Here is a 17,744-nt window from a genome sequence, read left to right on the forward strand (position 1 = left end):
CCCTATTCCATTCTACTAGCTGTCCCTAATTCCACTCACCATTCATCATTCCATTGTACTATCTGTACCTCATTCCACTCACCATCCCCATTCCATTCTACTAGCTGTGCCTCATTCCACTCACCATTCATCATTCCATTCTGCTAGCTGTGCCTCATTTCATTCACCATCCCCATTCCATTCTACTAGCTGTGCTTCTTTCCATTCACCATTCCCATTCCATTCTACTAGCTGTACCTCATTCCATTCACCATCCTCATTCCATTCTACTAGCTGTGCCTCACTCCACTCACCATTCATCCTTCCATTCTACTAGCTGTGTCTCACTACATTCACCATCCCTATTCCATTCTACTAGCTGTCCCTAATTCCACTCACCATTCATCATTCCATTCTACTAGCTGTGCCTCATTTCACTCACCATCCCCATTCCATTCTACTAGCTGTGCCTCATTCCACTCACCATTCATCATTCCATTCTACTAGCTGTGCCTCATTTCACTCACCATCCCCATTCCATTCTACTAGCTGTGCCTCATTCCACTCACCATCCCCATTCCATTACACTAGCTGTGCCTCATTCCACTCACCATCCCCATTCCATTCTACTAGCTGTGCCTCATTCCACTCACCATCCCCATTCCATTCTACTAGCTGTGCCTCATTCCACTCACCATCCCCATTCCATTCTACTAGCTGTGCCTCATTCCACTAACCATCCCCATTCCATTCTACTAGCTGTGCCTCACTCCACTCTCCATCCCCGTTCCATTCTACTAGCTGTGCCTCATTCCATTCACCATTCATCATTCCATTCTGCTAGCTGTGCCTCATTCCACTCACCATTCATCATTCCATTCTACTAGCTGTGCCTCATTTCACTCACCATCCCCATTCCATTATACTAACTGTGCCTCATTCCATTCACCATTCATCATTCCATTCTGCTACCTGTGCCTCATTTCACTCACCATCCCCATTCCATTCTACTAGATGTGCTTCATTCCATTCACCATTCCCATTCCATTCTACTAGCTGTGCCTCATTCCATTCACCATTCATCATTCCATTCTACTAGCTGTGTCTCACTACATTCACCATCCCTATTCCATTCTACTAGCTGTCCCTAATTCCACTCACCATTCATCATTCCATTGTACTATCTGTACCTCATTCCACTCACCATCCCCATTCCATTATACTAGCTATGCCTCATTCCACTCACCATTCATCATTCCATTCTGCTAGCTGTGCCTCATTCCACTCACCATTCATAATTCCATTCTGCTAGCTGTGCCTCATTTCATTCACCATCCCCATTCCATTCTACTAGCTGTGCCTCACTCGACTCACCATTCATCATTCCATTCTACTAGCTGTGCCTCATTTCACTCACCATCCCCATTCCATTCTACTAGCTGTGCCTCACTCCACTCACCATTCATCATTCCATTCTACTAGCTGTGCCTCATTTCACTCACCATCCCCATTCCATTCTACTAGCTGTGTCTCATTTCACTCACCATCCACATTCCATTCTACTAGCTGTGCCTCATTCCACTCACCATTCATCATTCCATTCTACTAGCTGTGCCTCATTTCACTCACCATCCCCATTCCATTCTACTAGCTGTGTCTCATTTCACTCACCATCCACATTCCATTCTACTAGCTGTGCCTCATTCCACTCACCATTCATCATTCCATTCTACTAGCTGTGCCTCATTTCACTCACCATCCACATTCCATTCTACTAGCTGTGCCTCATTCCACTCACCATTCATCATTCCATTCTACTAGCTGTGCCTCATTTCACTCACCATCCCCATTCCATTCTACTAGCTGTGCCTCATTCCACTCACCATCCCCATTCCATTACACTAGCTGTGCCTCATTCCACTCACCATCCCCATTCCATTCTACTAGCTGTGCCTCATTCCACTCACCATCCCCATTCCATTCTACTAGCTGTGCCTCATTCCACTCACCATCCCCATTCCATTCTACTAGCTGTGCCTCATTCCACTCACCATCCCCATTCCATTCTACTAGCTGTGCCTCATTCCACTAACCATCCCCATTCCATTCTACTAGCTGTGCCTCACTCCACTCACCATCCCCGTTCCATTCTACTAGCTGTGCTTCATTCCATTCACCATTCCCATTCCATTCTACTAGCTGTGCCTCATTCCATTCACCATTCATCATTCCATTCTGCTAGCTGTGCCTCATTCCACTCACCATTCATCATTCCATTCTACTAGCTGTGCCTCATTTCACTCACCATCCCCATTCCATTATACTAACTGTGCCTCATTCCATTCACCATTCATCATTCCATTCTGCTAGCTGTGCCTCATTTCACTCACCATCCCCATTCCATTCTACTAGCTGTGCTTCATTCCATTCACCATTCCCATTCTATTCTACTAGCTGTGCCTCATTCCATTCACCATTCATCATTCCATTCTGCTAGCTGTGCCTCATTTCACTCACCATCCCCATTCCATTCTACTAGATGTGCTTCATTCCATTCACCATTCCCATTCCATTCTACTAGCTGTGCCTCATTCCATTCACCATTCATCATTCCATTCTACTAGCTGTGCTTCATTCCATTCACCATTCCCATTCCATTCTACTAGCTGTGCCTCATTCCATTCACCATTCATCATTCCATTCTACTAGCTGTGCCTCATTCCATTCACCATTCCCATTCCATTCTACTAGCTGTGCCTCATTCCATTCACCATTCATCATTCCATTCTACTAGCTGTGCCTCATTCCATTCACCATTCATCTTTCCATTCTACTAGCTGTGCCTCATTCAATTCACCATTCATCATTCCATTCTACTAGCTGTGCCTCATTCCACTCACCATCCCCATTCCATTCTACTAGCTGTGCTTCATTCCACTCACCATCCCCATTCCATTCTACTAGCTGTGCCTCATTCCATTCACCATTCATCATTCCATTCTACTAGCTGTGCCTCATTCCATTCACCATCCCCATTACATTCTACTAGCTGTGCTTCATTCCATTCACCATCCCCATTCCATTCTACTAGCTGTGCCTCATTCCACTCACCATCCCCGTTCCATTCGACTAGCTGTGCCTCATTCCACTCTCCATCTCCATTCCATTCTACTAGCTGTGCCTCATTTCATTCACCATTCCCATTCCATTCTACTAGCTGTGCCTCATTTCACTCACCATTCCCATTCTATTCTACTAGCTGTGCCTCATTTCATTCACCATTCATCATTCCATTCTGCTAGCTGTGCCTCATTTCATTCACCATCTCCATTCCATTCTACTAGCTGTGCCTCATTCCATTCACCATTCATCATTCCATTCTACTAGCTGTGCCTCATTCCATTCACCATTCATCATTCCATTCTACTAGCTGTGCCTCATTCCACTCTCCATTCATCATTCCATTCTACTAGCTGTGCCTCATTCCATTCACCATTCCCATTCCATTCTACTAGCTGTGCCTCATTTCACTCACCATTCCCATTCTATTCTACTAGCTGTGCCTCATTTCATTCACCATTCATCATTCCATTCTGCTAGCTGTGCCTCATTTCATTCACCATCTCCATTCCATTCTACTAGCTGTGCCTCATTCCATTCACCATTCCCATTTCATTCTACTAGCTGTGCCTCATTTCATTCACCATTCATCATTCCATTCTGCTAGCTGTGCCTCATTTCATTCACCATCTCCATTCCATTCTACTAGCTGTGCCTCATTCCATTCACCATTCCCATTCCATTCTACTAGCTGTGCCTCATTTCACTCACCATTCCCATTCTATTCTACTAGCTGTGCCTCATTTCATTCACCATTCATCATTCCATTCTGCTAGCTGTGCCTCATTTCATTCACCACCCCCATTCTATTCTCTGTTCAACTACATTTACTTTTTCTTTTCCTCAGAAACAACTAATTTCTTTCTCAGTGCCTTTCTCCTCCTATTTTTCCCCTTGTTCTGACTTTTTCCATTTGTTATTCATGCCTCACCCTCTCTTTTATTTTTCTCTGTGCTTGCCATACATTTATTTATGTGTCTCTAATATTTCCACATATTATCTGTTTCTTTCCTGTTCAGTTCTATGTTGTCTTCAAGTCATTTCTCTATAAGTCTCTTCATTCATATTTACATGCCATCCCCACTTCCCTATTGTCCTCTCTATTCATTCCTCTGCACCTCCCTATTGGTTTACCCTTGGCCGTCCCCATTAAATTGTTCCTCCTCATTCTTTTTTCAGTGTTCCTCATCTTCTATCTTTGTGACCTCTGCCATCACTCTGTTTTATGTATTAGTTGCTCTGTCATACCTTCTCTCTACTCTTCTATTGCATTTCTTTTTTGTTCTGTTAATTGTCATGCTTTTTCCAGTGATTTTCTTTCTGCATATGAATTACATATTGAATATAGTACGCTTTGCCTTTTTAGTTATTTCTTTAGCTTTTCTTGTGATTTTTGGGCCATAAATAAAATGCCGTCTCCCTGTTTATAAATAGTTGTATAATTTTAGCTACTAGCTGTATTTACTAGGCATGCTGCTGATGATGCAGTTATATTTTCTCACTGCAATAAATATTAAGGTTTTGTTTGCAAGAAAAGAACTTGCAAAATGAACTCCATGACATGCTCTGAGCGACAGGTATCATATCCCGAAGTACAATGTTTGAAATTCTAAATTATGTGATCTAAAAGTAGTCGTTGTGTGCAGTGCCAGTTTTTTTTTTTTTTTTGTTAAATAATTTGTTGCGTGGTTTTAAAAAAAAAATTAAATGTGGAGCTTTCCCAGCATCCATTATCCAGCCCTTTTGCTCTGCTTAGATAAGCAAAAATTTGATATTGGACAAAGTGACAATCCAAGGCATCAGAGGAGCAAAGTTTTTGGGTACTGGAGTGGGGACAGATAACCAGGAGATGGCAATCAAAGAATCCTTGCCATATGACCAATACAAGAAGCCTTAGTTGTTATGCTCCTTAATCTCTGGAGCCCTAGTGGGCTGTAGAGCCTTGGTACACATGCAACTCCCTGCTCCCCAGAGTTTTTCTTGACTATGTATCAGCTGTTTAGGAATTATAAAACTATCAAGTTGTGACACTAAGGCATGGGTCGTCAACCTGGTCCCTACCGCCCACTAGTGGGCGTTTTGGGATTCCAGGTGGGCGGTAGGGACTTTGGAGGTTAAAACCTCCTTTTGAGCGAGTGAGCGCACACATCAAGAAACCAACGTGCGCGAGAATGCGTGTGGTAGGGATTTTGGAGGTTAAAACCACCTTTTGAGGAGTGGGCGGGCGCAGGCAGGCGAGAGCGCACTCATCAATCAACCTCCTTTTGTGCGATAAAGGGCGGGCAGGCGCGAGCAAGCGCACACATCAATGAACTAACGCGCGCATGCACGCAAACACGTGGGAAGAGGAAGGGGAGGAGTGGAAACTGATAGCAGGGACAGGCAGAAGCAGGCAGAAACGGAGCAGAGCAGTTGCAAAATAGGAGAAAGAAAAGTTATAGGCAGGAGAAAGAGAATTGTTGTTGGCTAATAATAATAAGTGGGCTAACTAGCTCAGCCTTACTTTTGTACCTCAGGAAGGTAAAAGAAAGGAGATAAAAAGGAAAAGATAAAAAAATTTTACAAAAAAAGGGAAGAAAAATAGAGAAAAGGGGCTAAAATAAAGGAGGAGAGTAAGCTGTGTTTAGTCTGGCTCATAAGTTAAGTTTTGTTATCTTATAAAATAAAAGAAAAAAATAAGTAAGCGAAGCAGAAGGAGAAAATAAAAAAAGGGAAAAAGAGATCCTTGATATAGTGATATACTATAAAGAAGGTAAAGAAAAAGTAGGCAGGAAAAGAGATTTCTTTTGATGGTGACACTTAATAAAAATAGGCACCTAATATAGCATTGTTTTTGGTGTTTGTAATAAAAGGGAAAAGAGGAGGGAAAAAAGCACTGTGTGGAGTGCAGATCAAAACGTAAGAGTAAAAGCAATTAAGTAATTAAACTTTATAAAGTTAAAAACATTATAAACATGCATAAAGTAGAAATAAAAAGATAAATGTATGTACATTTTTTTTTTTTTTACAAACACCCTCCTTTCTAAAAAATATTCCGCACTTGCGCGAAAACTGGTGGGCGGTAAGGACATTTTTCCATCAAGAAAGATTCATTAGTGGGCGGTAGGTAGAAAAAGGTTGACTACCACTGCACTAAGGCCTTGACTTTGGAAGCACATTTATTGGCTTTTTTTTTTTTGTAAATCATCAAAAACGATATTAAAACAAAGAAATAAATATCATACTAGTATGAGGGGGTCAATATGATTGCCCCTTATTTTATTATTGATACAATACCTGCCCAGTAGCTAGTCTTTTTTGATAGCTATTTAGTAGACATGCCCTATACCCAGGGCATGGCGTGAGAGGGCATAAAGAAGATTTTAAGTTTCCCTTATACTTATGTGTGGGGCCCCTTGGACCCCCATTTGCTCTTTTTAAATATTTCCCCCCTAGGTTTGTCAGCAGGCAAATAGTTAAAAAAAAAAAAAAAAAGGCATTTACAAATTTGATAAGCTCATTTAATGGTATCTACACAGTAAATAAATCGATCTGAAATTTTAAATGGCTTATTTGTTGGGATATAGTCAAGTCCTTAGTAAGGTACAGGAAAAAAAATACCTAAATAAGGGGATATGAGAGGGCTGGAATGGGAGAAACTATTTATTAGACTTTCTAAAGGAACATGAACTCATAGCTACCTTATATCACTCTGTTTTATTTCTCACACCTTTAACTTTGTTGCATTTTTCTTTCTGTTGAAGGTACATACAGGCTGCCACTTCTCCTAAGGACATAGTGATTGTGGTTGACATAAGTGGAAGCATGAAGGGGCTAAGGATGACCATTGCCAAACACACAATCAGTACACTGCTGGATACGCTGGGGGAGAATGATTTTGTGAATGTAATTGCTGTAAGTCTCATGTTTTATGCAGAATTTATAGAATTGGCAACAAGAGTTTGCAGGGTGTGTGAGCCAGTAATTTTGTTTCAGCATACCTGTAAACTCAATATTCATCTAGCTTACAGATCCCCAGATGTTTTAAAACGACATCTTTCATGATGCTTTGTTATTCTAATGGCCAACAAAACATCATGAGAATTGTAGTTCCACAACATCTGGGGATCTACCTTTTAGGCACCCCTGGTTTGGCGGCACGCAGACATAAACTGTAAGCTTGGTAACAATATTTATGTGATGCATGTATGAGACGTTTAGCAACCTCATTGTAAAGATGACAATGTCTGTTTTTGTAAGACACTGATTAATAAATTACTTTCTTCTGTTTATGGAATATAAAGTATGCTTGACATTCCATAAACAGAATATGTACTTGTAGATGTAACACTGTGCATTAAAAATAGATTGAAATAACACAGCAAAAATATGTATTTATTAAAATAGAAACATAGTAATTACTTACCATGATTTTCTTTTTCTGGGTTTCATTCATGTCAGTAATGTCAGTATTACCTATAGCAGGCATAGGCAACCTTCGGCACCGCAGATGTTTTGGACTACACCTCCCATGATACTTTGCCAGCATTATGTGTGTAAGATCATTATGGGGGATGCAGTCCACAACATCTGGGGTGCCGAAGGTTGCCTATTTCTGACCTATAGGTTAGTTCCTCCCTCTCAGCTCATTAGGACAGGAATATTCAAATTACATTTAAGAAAAGTATATAGGTTGTTCCTATACAACAGTTTGGTAAATAAGCACTCCTAATGATAGTATTCTGTGATGCTGACATGAATGATAGATGGAAAAGAAAATTACAATAAGTATTTTTTTTATTTTTTTTTAAAGTTCTTTTGTCCTGGCTAATCCATGTCAGCATCATCTATGATATTTCAAAAGCTAATTGTTGGCGGGAGAGAAAAACCAACCAATATACTGCCAAAAACCATTTAGTTTATTAAGTAGACAAGACTGAAGATACTACACTCCATGCAAAGAAGGATGCAAATATAATATCTAGTTGGCAATGCCTTGCAAGGGTTGACAACCATGAGGCTGCTTTATATATCTGATATCTAGTGTTTGTGGAAGCCTCTGCCAAAGATGCCCAGGGTATCGAGACAAACCTTCTGGAATTCGATTTAATACCTTCTGAAATAGACTTCCACACCACTTTGCAGGCTTTTTGAATGTTAGGCATAATTCATCTGGTACTGGTTGAGGTAGAGGCAGTTAATCCCTTACTTGATAAAGATTTAAAACGGAACGCGTAGATGGCGCCGGTCAAATTTCATGTTTGAACCTTTGAAAGCACTTAATTTTTTAGTATGGTTGCGCTATTTTGTTATTATTTGGGATTTTAATAGCCGTTAGGGGTGAATACAATACATGGGTTTTATATTTCTGGATGTTCCTGTTAAAATATTATTGTATTTTGTTAAAATATATCTTCTCAAAGCTCTTACAACATCCAGGTTGTACTGTGTTACTACCCCTTTACAAACGGGATAGGATATAAGGAAGGATTGACTATTGGGTAATGTGAAATTTAGAAACTTCTTTTTTGGAACTGGGTGAAACGTTGCGGAGTCACCTATGAATTGTGTGAATGGATCTTCAGAGGATACAGCATGAAGTACTGAAGCCTTTCTGGCTGAATATATTGAACTAATGAAAACTGTCTTCAAAGGAACAAACTCTATTGGAGCTCTTATTCTGAGACCTAAAATGACTGATAACTAAAAAGACTTAAGAACAACTACATTAAGCTGTAGTGGTTCTGGTGACTACAGTGTCCCTTTAAGAATTGTATTTTTGACTTTGAAAAATCTGGCTCCTAACTTTTTTAGCTGGCTTGCAGATTTTAAGCAAATTTGTCAAGCCCTGCTGTATTAGGCATTAGACTTTGACTTCGTATCAATTATTTCTTCTGATAAATTGCAGGCTTTTAAAGTCTGCTTTTTAATTTTCATGTCATCAGTTTAAAACGTGATAGATTTTCGTGAAGGACTGGGCCTTGAGCCAGTAAATTCCTTTTGATTGGTAACTCCTGGTACGTGTAAATCAACAGTGGGAACCACTGCCAGTATAGAAAAATGGCTCTCACCTCCACTTCTTTGCTCCAGATTTTCCCAGGTACTCTCGGAATATGCAAGAATAAGGGAAAATGCATCCCAGATGAAAATCCATCACCCTTGGATCGTTTGTTCTGGGATAAATCCTTGGAGGTGGTTTGTTTGAGTATGTTACCATCAGGTCTATGGCTGGTCTTCATGTGCAACTTCTACATACTATTTCATTTCGACTCAGAAAATCTGCAATATTTTTGTAGTTTCCCTGCAGATGAATGGCTGAAAGGCCTTCCAAGTTCATATGCGCCCATGGTCTATCTTACAGGGTTTTTCACTAAAGTGAGAATTCAAAGTGAATTTCATATTTAAGGTAAAAGTAGCCGAACTGGAACCATAGCTGGCTTAGACAATTTTTAGAGTTCAGTAATATTGACTTTAAATTTGAAATTCATTTTGAATTCTCTCTTTCGTGAATAACCCTGAAAATAAAGCTACACTCTCCACGTAAACTGTTTTTGTGGCAACTTTAATAACTAACGTTGTACAGCTAGTCTTTTCTCTGGCTTTTGCCATTCAGTCTCCACTTAATCTTTAAAAGCAGATTGCATAGCAATGTAGCTCTTATCCTGAGTAGAACTTCAAAGTGCACAGATGCTGAGCGGCCATATCGGAATTCCCTGTGCACAAAGAGAACATCAAACAAATGCTCAAAAACGAGAAAGTAACTGGATAGCAATAAAGGTCGATACAAAGAGCCTCCAGGACCGATACTGAAAAAAAAGACCACAATACACTGCATAAAGCCTCTTAACCACCCCTAAGGTATAATAATTGTCAAATAACGGGAGAACATTTTATCCATAACAAAGTGGGAAAGAAATATAAATTGTGCAAACTGGAGAACTTAAACCACTTGATAGCAAGTATGTTCATTGGCTTTTTGGGAGTCTACAACTGCTTGGGCTGTATCTGGGTTCTTCCTAAGGGACAGAGACTGAACTTCCTTGGGTGCCATAATTAAAAACTAATGGCAGGTAAGTCTTAAAAGAAAAACTGTATGCTGCCTAAACGACTGGAGGACAGGACAAAGACTGCTGTATAGATGGAGGGGATTACCTTCATACCTTTCTTAATTGTATTTTGTATATTTCTGTAATTATCAACTTAGAAGAAGGAGCTAGCCCATAGGCGATGCTGATATGGATTAGTCAGGATAACAACATATTAGTGTTGTCTCATGCTGCTTTTTTACAGGTCCTCATCCTCTCCCACTATTGTTTGTCAGGTCCAGCATATTCTTGTTCTCCCACTGGGATGGATAAGAGACGTGGCAAGTAAATGCTGTGTTTGTCCCAATCCTCTATTTTGGATGATGGTATGGCTATTGTACCCAGTGGATGGCTTCCTTGTATGTTAGAGGAAGTCTGAACTGCCCACATGCCCACAGGGTGTGCAGTATACATCCAGTACAGCCCCAGAAAGCAGTTCATACACCTGTACACTTAAACAACAACAATAAGTGAAAAAAAGACGCTTATGAATATATAACCTTATTAAAAGTAAAAAAAACGTGTGCGCCTCTAAAGTGAAGTTAATAAGTGCAAAACAAACAAAATCTTATAACACCTAAAAATATGGTGAAAATTTCCTCGTGTACATAAAGTTCAAAGATCAATGTTTAAAAATACATATTAATTTAAATCAGAACCCAAAAGTTAGTGTGTAAAAAAAAAAAAGAATAAAAACGTATAAACCATATAATACTTATATATTATATTGATATTCTTTAAAGTCTCTTGGGCTGAACATTTGGATCAAAATCTAGAAAAAAAAATCTAGTGCAGAACATCCATAAATTACAATAAATGCTCTCTAGTTTAGATAAATGGTCACACTCACAAATATCGAGTGGATTAAGTGCCACTCTTATTCTGCAGGCAGGTGCGCTATGGATCCAATAGGCAGAAGTGTAAGTATCCAGACCGGCGACACGGAACGCCGATCTTCACATTAAATTTTGATTGAAAAAAGAACTTGAATTGATAAATAAATCGATAAGAGGCTTGCAGGTACTCATGATTGCTCACCGTCGCTTTGTGCACCTGTAGACATATGACACACAGCAAATAACATCAGGAGAATCAGAGAAAGAGAGAGAGAGAGAGAGTAAGGGTTGGAGTTAAGCTTGGAGTAAAATATATTTTTATGCTAACTGTATTTTCTGGTATACAAAGATTATTTTAAGAATGTCCTGTCTTTTTGCATGCAAGTAAATTATGTTTAAAAGGCTTTATATGGTTCATCAGTTTGTAATATAACTGCAGACATATAAAGTATATTCCGAACAACAGAAATCCAGAGATTTTACTGCTAGAGGGTCCCAATGCAGCTATAATAATATTTGTTTTGTTTTACTTGTTTCCCAGTACAATGATTATGTGCACTACATTGAGCCTTGTTTTAAAGGGATCCTGGTACAAGCTGACCGAGATAACAGAGAGGTAAGTGAAATCCTGACTGTGAGTTAGTGTAAAGAAGTAATGATTGCGCATGGATCGTCTAAATGTGTTCTCTGTCAACTTTGGCAATTGTTCACTAAACTTGGCAGATGTCCATTGGTTTCAAGTAATTGGACATATGGTGAGCTTTGCAGGATCTTAGTGATGCTGACTTCAGCCGTAAACTTCAATTATTCTTAGAATGAACACTGCAGTTTCTATGATTCAAATGACTGTGATCCTGTTAGATTATTTCACATACCCCTTAGTCTTTTAGATACTCCGTCTCCTCCACTTTCAGTAATTTAATCATTTTCAATTGATTAAAAAAATCTGTGCTTCTTACCAGCTTCCCATGTCCCAATAGAACTTTGATTAATAAAATACTCTAATAAAATTCTACAGACTGTTTTTCCCTTAATAAATGAACCCTCTGGAAGAATGTTTTGATTTAAAAAAACCTATTAGAATACTGATTTGGGGGGAATAATTTGACATACTGTATGGTAAGATGAATAATAATGAAGAATTCAGGTTGATGGTTGATTCTATGACATCTGTCACCTTCAATATTTTATTTAAGGGGCTTATTTGCTAGACCATGAGTTGATAAGCGCAGATAATAGAGATGTAAATTTGGGGCCAATATAAGACCAATTGTGAAAAACTATCAACAAAATCAGCTATTTTTAAATTTAATTTTGCAATAATGGTTTCATCCCACTGCATCTTATGTTTTAATTTATTTTCTAATGCAACTTGCAAACCAAAGAGCTCTGTGTTACTGCTGATCTTGGCAAGTGATAGAAACTCTCTCCTGTATCCTTCACAGCACTGACCCCGTCCTTTATTACCTTCTGTCTTTCATCCCTTTCACCACCTTTGTTTTGCAGCATTTTAAACAGTTAGTGGACGAACTGCAGGCAAAAGGTGTTGGAACAGTCAACAAAGCCCTCATCGAAGCCTTCAAAATCCTAAAAGAGGTATGGAACAGCAGAGGTTAAAAAAGAACAACCCATAGTTAACATTGTAGTTGACAGTTTTGCTGTGAATAAATCACTGATCCTCGACATTTCTGCTTTAAAGATGCGGTTATTAAATGCTTAACACTGTTTAGTCCTGCTATAATGTAGTTGATTGTCAGAGTGCTATCATAATGTCACTGCAAGAATTGGGGGCTTAGGATTTGAGGTGTAATGATTAATTTACTCTGTGCTCTTGATATATGTGTAACCTTTCTCTCTTCTCAGTTCCGAGAGGCGGGTCAGGGCGGGCTGTGTAATCAGGCCATCATGCTGATAACTGATGGGGCTGTAGAAGAATATGAACCGGTGTTTGAGAAGTACAACTGGCCTGATAAAAAGGTGGGTTCTGGTGTAAAGTTGAGGGTCATTTTACAAAATATCCTAGCAGAGCTGCTCCTATGTTATTCACATTCTCAAAATGATGCAGAGCCACTATGTGAGAAGTGTATTTTTATAAAGTGACAGAGTCCATGTATGAGAAGTCTGACCCGATCGATACTGGTAAAGTGACTGCTGCATGACCTTCTGTATGCTTGAGTGAACTGGCAGTCATCAGTCCACATGGTAAAGTTATGTGGGTTAACAAATCTGTGAATCCTCACAATGTAGCACTATGAAAAATAAAACAATAAATAAACAATAAAACAGCCATGGTGTTGTAACATCACTTAAAGTAATACTGTTGTGCTATGTTTTTTGTGCACTGCATGCATAGACAGCACATGCTTTAAAGACAAAACTATTTTTGCTACAGATTGAGGATCATAGGCAACAAAATTGAAATTTGAATAGGTTTAGTGGGGAATATTCTTATTTGTTCATCATTTTTTGGCTGGATTGAATAAGCATTACCAGTGGTCAGAATTTGGTCAATCTGGGTTTATAGAAAATTAAATGTCTATGAAAACACATTAGTAAGACAGGATTAAGTGCTTAATTCTAATTTTTTTTTCTTTGCCCCCTGTAAGCTCTGTAATGAGAGATCCCTTCTAACGTATCTGCAGGACAAGGCCTTCTGCAAATTGTTCTCTTGTATAAGCTATAGAACCAATGTACCAGAAAGAGAGCTGGCTTAATGTGGACCAGTGGTTATTGTATTCCTCCACTGACCATGGTATCTGTAAGTCGTGCATGGAACCAGCTAAGACACAAAATGATTTCTTGCTTAGTATTTCATGGGAACCAATAGCAAACAGACTATGGTATACAACGAGCCATCTAGCCACAGGCGAACAATACATTAGAAATTAAGATGTGTGAAGGCTTTACTTGATGGACTGTTTGAGATCTTTGTAAGCATGTGGGTTCAGATGGGATACATGATATATTAATCTTGGCTTCTACCATCAAGGCTAGTTAAGTTTAATGCACACATTTTACGCAGTTTGTTGTATGAAGGAACAGGTAGGGGTTGTGCATGTCTCTCTGCTCTTTCCACTTACCATGTGCTGTATGGACAATTTGACTTATCAACATTCACAGGCATCTTAAGCTTTGAGTCAGGTCTGATTTACTGATTTAAATTCCATTAGGTGCGAATCTTTACATATCTCATTGGGAGAGAAGTGACATTTGCAGAGAACGTGAAATGGATCGCCTGCAGCAATAAAGGTATAACATTGTAACTTTTCTGCCTTTAACCTTTATTTGCAGTAATTGATGAGAACGCCAAGGGCAAATTTAATGGATTTTGCCAACCTGCAGTAACTCCTGTTAAATTGGTGTTTTGGGTGAGAATGATTGGTTTTGCAGCCCCAAACATCCCCAGTTTAAAGGCCTAGCTTCCCGAGTTATTGGTCCTCCACTGTACTTTGCTCTAAGGATAAAAGGTCTAACATTTCTGTAGGGCTTTATTTATATTTAGATTCTAAACTTTGAAATCAATATTTTAGTCATAAATATGCATGAGTAATAATGGGACAGAATAATAGTAAATATCATGATCATATTAACATAGTGTAGTTAAAGAATAGCTTGACCATGTCTTACATTGTAACACAAGTGTTGTTTTTGCAAGGCTACTACACTCAGATATCCACTCTAGCTGATGTCCAGGAGAATGTGATGGAATATCTTCATGTACTGAGCCGGCCAATGGTAATCAACCATGACCATGATATCATCTGGACTGAAGCTTATATGGATAGCGCGGTAAGTGATCCAAGGAATTTTAATACATTAATGCATCAACTAACTATGATCCTCAGGCAGATTGCTCATGGTATTACTTGGCTGATGATTATACATTTATAATCCAACAGCAAACAGTCGATCTCTCTCTCTCAGTAACTCCTGCATTACACACAATGAGAAACAGTCAATTAAGTCATTGGTTTACAGGAGCTCTTTGTTCTGTGCATATTTTCACTGCTAACAGAAATTTTTGTCACAAAATGGACTTTTCTACCAATCTGAGTTGCCATGGACCAGACATTACTGCACATAGGCTTCTTACTCCACAACTTGTGGACTAAGTCATTAGGATTATGGTACCTGTGTTTGGCACAATGTTGCATTTCACCCAGTTTTCCGTGTGACACCTCATTCTCTGTACAGTTCACATGAATATCTCAGTGTTACCTAACCCCTTGTATAATTCACCCAGATTTCTTAGTGGTACCTCAATTTCTGTACAGTTTACCTGAATATCAATGTGGCACCTTAATCCCATCACAATTTACCCAAGTATGAGTTTGGTCCCTCACTAATTGTACAATTCATCCACACATTATTCATTGCTCCATTCACACAGATGCCCATGTGTGCCCTTTGTATCTCATCTCACTCCACCCACTTATTTCAGGTTTCACGCCCTGCCTGCCACATGTGACCTCCTCATTCTTTAGGCAGATTCCAGATGCTCGTGTTTTATGCTGATACCGTTGTTTACATTCATACACATTTCCCTTTGTAATGTCCTGTTTTCTCATCCTGTTCCATTCCCCATCTTCATGGTCACCAGCTGCCCCAGTCTGAAGAGGTAACCTGTGCTTTGGATGTTGTGAACTGGCCCGTTTATCTTGTGCTACTGTGGTGGTGGTGGTGGTGGTGTTAGTCTGATTAGCCTGTGAGGTGTGTGCTGTAAAACCTTTCATAATGTGTTTGTGCATGCCACTCTAACATTTCATTGTAACATTGCCTGTTGTAGAAGAGTAAAGATGTTTCATACTATTCATTTCAACATTGTGAATAGGTTCAAGCTTGCTTTAATGAAGAGGTCTTGTGAGATATGAATAGGAATCTTACTAGGAATTTCTTCTGCCCCCAACTCTCTCAAAAATATGTGGTTTTATAGCTAGCGCGTGTAAAGCACTGTAATGTAAAGAAAAACACTGTCTGTAATGTTCACTGACGCTATACCGCAGTTACCTGTTAATATTCAAGGCATCATGTGTGTAGTTTGGGAAAAAAGCAAAACCGCTGCTCTCAAAATATTGCATATTAAATCCTGCTAAAAGGCTATGTAGTTTTTATTTGATTTTTTTTTTTTTTACTTAAAAAGGCACTCTAAACAACATAGTGTTGACGGCATGCTGTAGTAGTTATGGTGCATTGAATTTCCTTGTGCCATTACTTTGTTTAATGTCATGCTCTTTAGTAATGGTTTGATATAAACCAGGCTCCTCCAACACCCAGGGACTGGCGACCACATTGATCATGCAGAATTAACATTATCCCCATTATCAATACCAATTTTGTCCTACCTGATTACCTACGTGTACTTGGGGTTGATGATCCCTTTCTTTACAGCAATATGGTTGTGATATATTATACTGGATGCTGCTATGAGTCTTGCTCTGTATCTATTTCGTATAGTTTGACAGTCAAAGTAGGGATTCACAACATCCAGTTTCCACATAGATGGATGCTTATGCTGAGAAAGTATGGTATGGCAAGTGGCTGTTTTAAAGTTTCAGGTCATGGCCCAGAAGAGACGTTAGTCTAGAAGCTGAGCAATCTGTGGCTATCCTGGGAGATCAATGACCTCTCTCTTAGGAAGAGACTAATAATTTATCTGTCTCTCCAGCTCTTTGCATCCCAGGCTCAGAGTCTCCTGTTAATGACCACTGTGGCCATGCCTGTATTCAGCAAGAAAAACGAAACGGTGAGTAATGGCTGATGCAATAATTTGTAATAAGGAGAGAAGAGTGATGGTGAGAATGAAATCTAGAGGAAAAGTCTAAAGTCGGGGCATGGATTTCATTGGGTGATGTGTTGCCAGGCACAAATAGTCATTCCATGAACCCATCACATAAATAAACCTTTATATCAGAGATGTACCAACTTAGACCAAATGCTGTCAAGACTTCAGTTCCTAGAATTCTCTGCCAATCAGGAACTGGGAAATGTAGCCGAATAGCTGGAGGCCAGCTGAGTTCCTCTCTCTGTGGACTAGGGACACTCATTTTATCCTGTTTGTGAACATATTTTTCTTGCTTTAGTTTTACATCAGATTGTAAGGGTGTATTAGTTGATGGATTCAGTGACAAATGAATCAGTGTTTTTTTTTTTCCTTCCTAGAGATCAGAAGGAATCCTTTTGGGTGTGGTCGGGTCAGATGTACCACTGCGTGAGCTCCTAAAATTGGCCCCCAGGTATAAGGTGAGAAGAAAGTTTTAAAATTCATTTCTGTGTTTCATACTCTGTACAGGGTTATTCATTTGGGTGTCAATTTTAGAAATTCAAAGATAATTAATTTTTCAAAAACGTTTTTGTCAATCATTGCTTTATTTAGATGATAAGATACAGACAAAAAATAAATTGTACCAGGATATATCAGCATAGTTAGCTAGACTGATACACTTTTCATGGCACATATAATTCTGGTTGATAGAGACATCTAATTTTTACATACTACTAAGTTGGGCGATTAACTGGGCATAACTATTATTAGCATGAGTGTAATGAGCTATACAGGACTCTTGGGTATTAGCTAATAGAGCATGACACACTGACTACTGACCAGACATTCTAATCTTTTCTCACGGGTTTAATAAGCCATCAGTTCAAATGGCAAAGCGATAATAAAAATAAAGCTAAAACCAGGTGAAAGAAAAATACAATTTTGCCATGTAGGCTATATGAATCCTGTGGTACATTAGGTGTA

At 39.1% G+C, this 17,744-nt stretch overlaps 1 protein-coding gene across 4 annotated transcripts in view; it reads left to right on the forward strand.

The window, feature by feature from the left end:
• The window catches only part of CACNA2D4 (calcium voltage-gated channel auxiliary subunit alpha2delta 4), a 325,067-nt gene that overhangs the window by 109,660 nt on the left and 197,663 nt on the right, over window positions 1–17,744 (forward strand). For 2 of the 4 annotated variants that reach the window (XM_063447669.1, XM_063447671.1), the window contains exons 8-16: window positions 6,843–6,993; window positions 11,541–11,615; window positions 12,506–12,595; window positions 12,863–12,976; window positions 14,170–14,248; window positions 14,655–14,788; window positions 15,600–15,617; window positions 16,665–16,742; window positions 17,159–17,239. In XM_063447669.1, coding sequence (XP_063303739.1) covers window positions 6,843–6,993; window positions 11,541–11,615; window positions 12,506–12,595; window positions 12,863–12,976; window positions 14,170–14,248; window positions 14,655–14,788; window positions 15,600–15,617; window positions 16,665–16,742; window positions 17,159–17,239 — 820 coding nt within the window. The remainder of the gene's footprint in view (window positions 1–6,842; window positions 6,994–11,540; window positions 11,616–12,505; window positions 12,596–12,862; window positions 12,977–14,169; window positions 14,249–14,654; window positions 14,789–15,599; window positions 15,618–16,664; window positions 16,743–17,158; window positions 17,240–17,744) is intronic. The other 2 variants (XM_063447670.1, XM_063447672.1) reach the window with 1 other exon arrangement.

Source organism: Pelobates fuscus, chromosome 3 (genome assembly GCF_036172605.1).
Source record: "Pelobates fuscus isolate aPelFus1 chromosome 3, aPelFus1.pri, whole genome shotgun sequence".
Taxonomy (NCBI): Eukaryota; Metazoa; Chordata; class Amphibia; order Anura; family Pelobatidae; genus Pelobates; species Pelobates fuscus.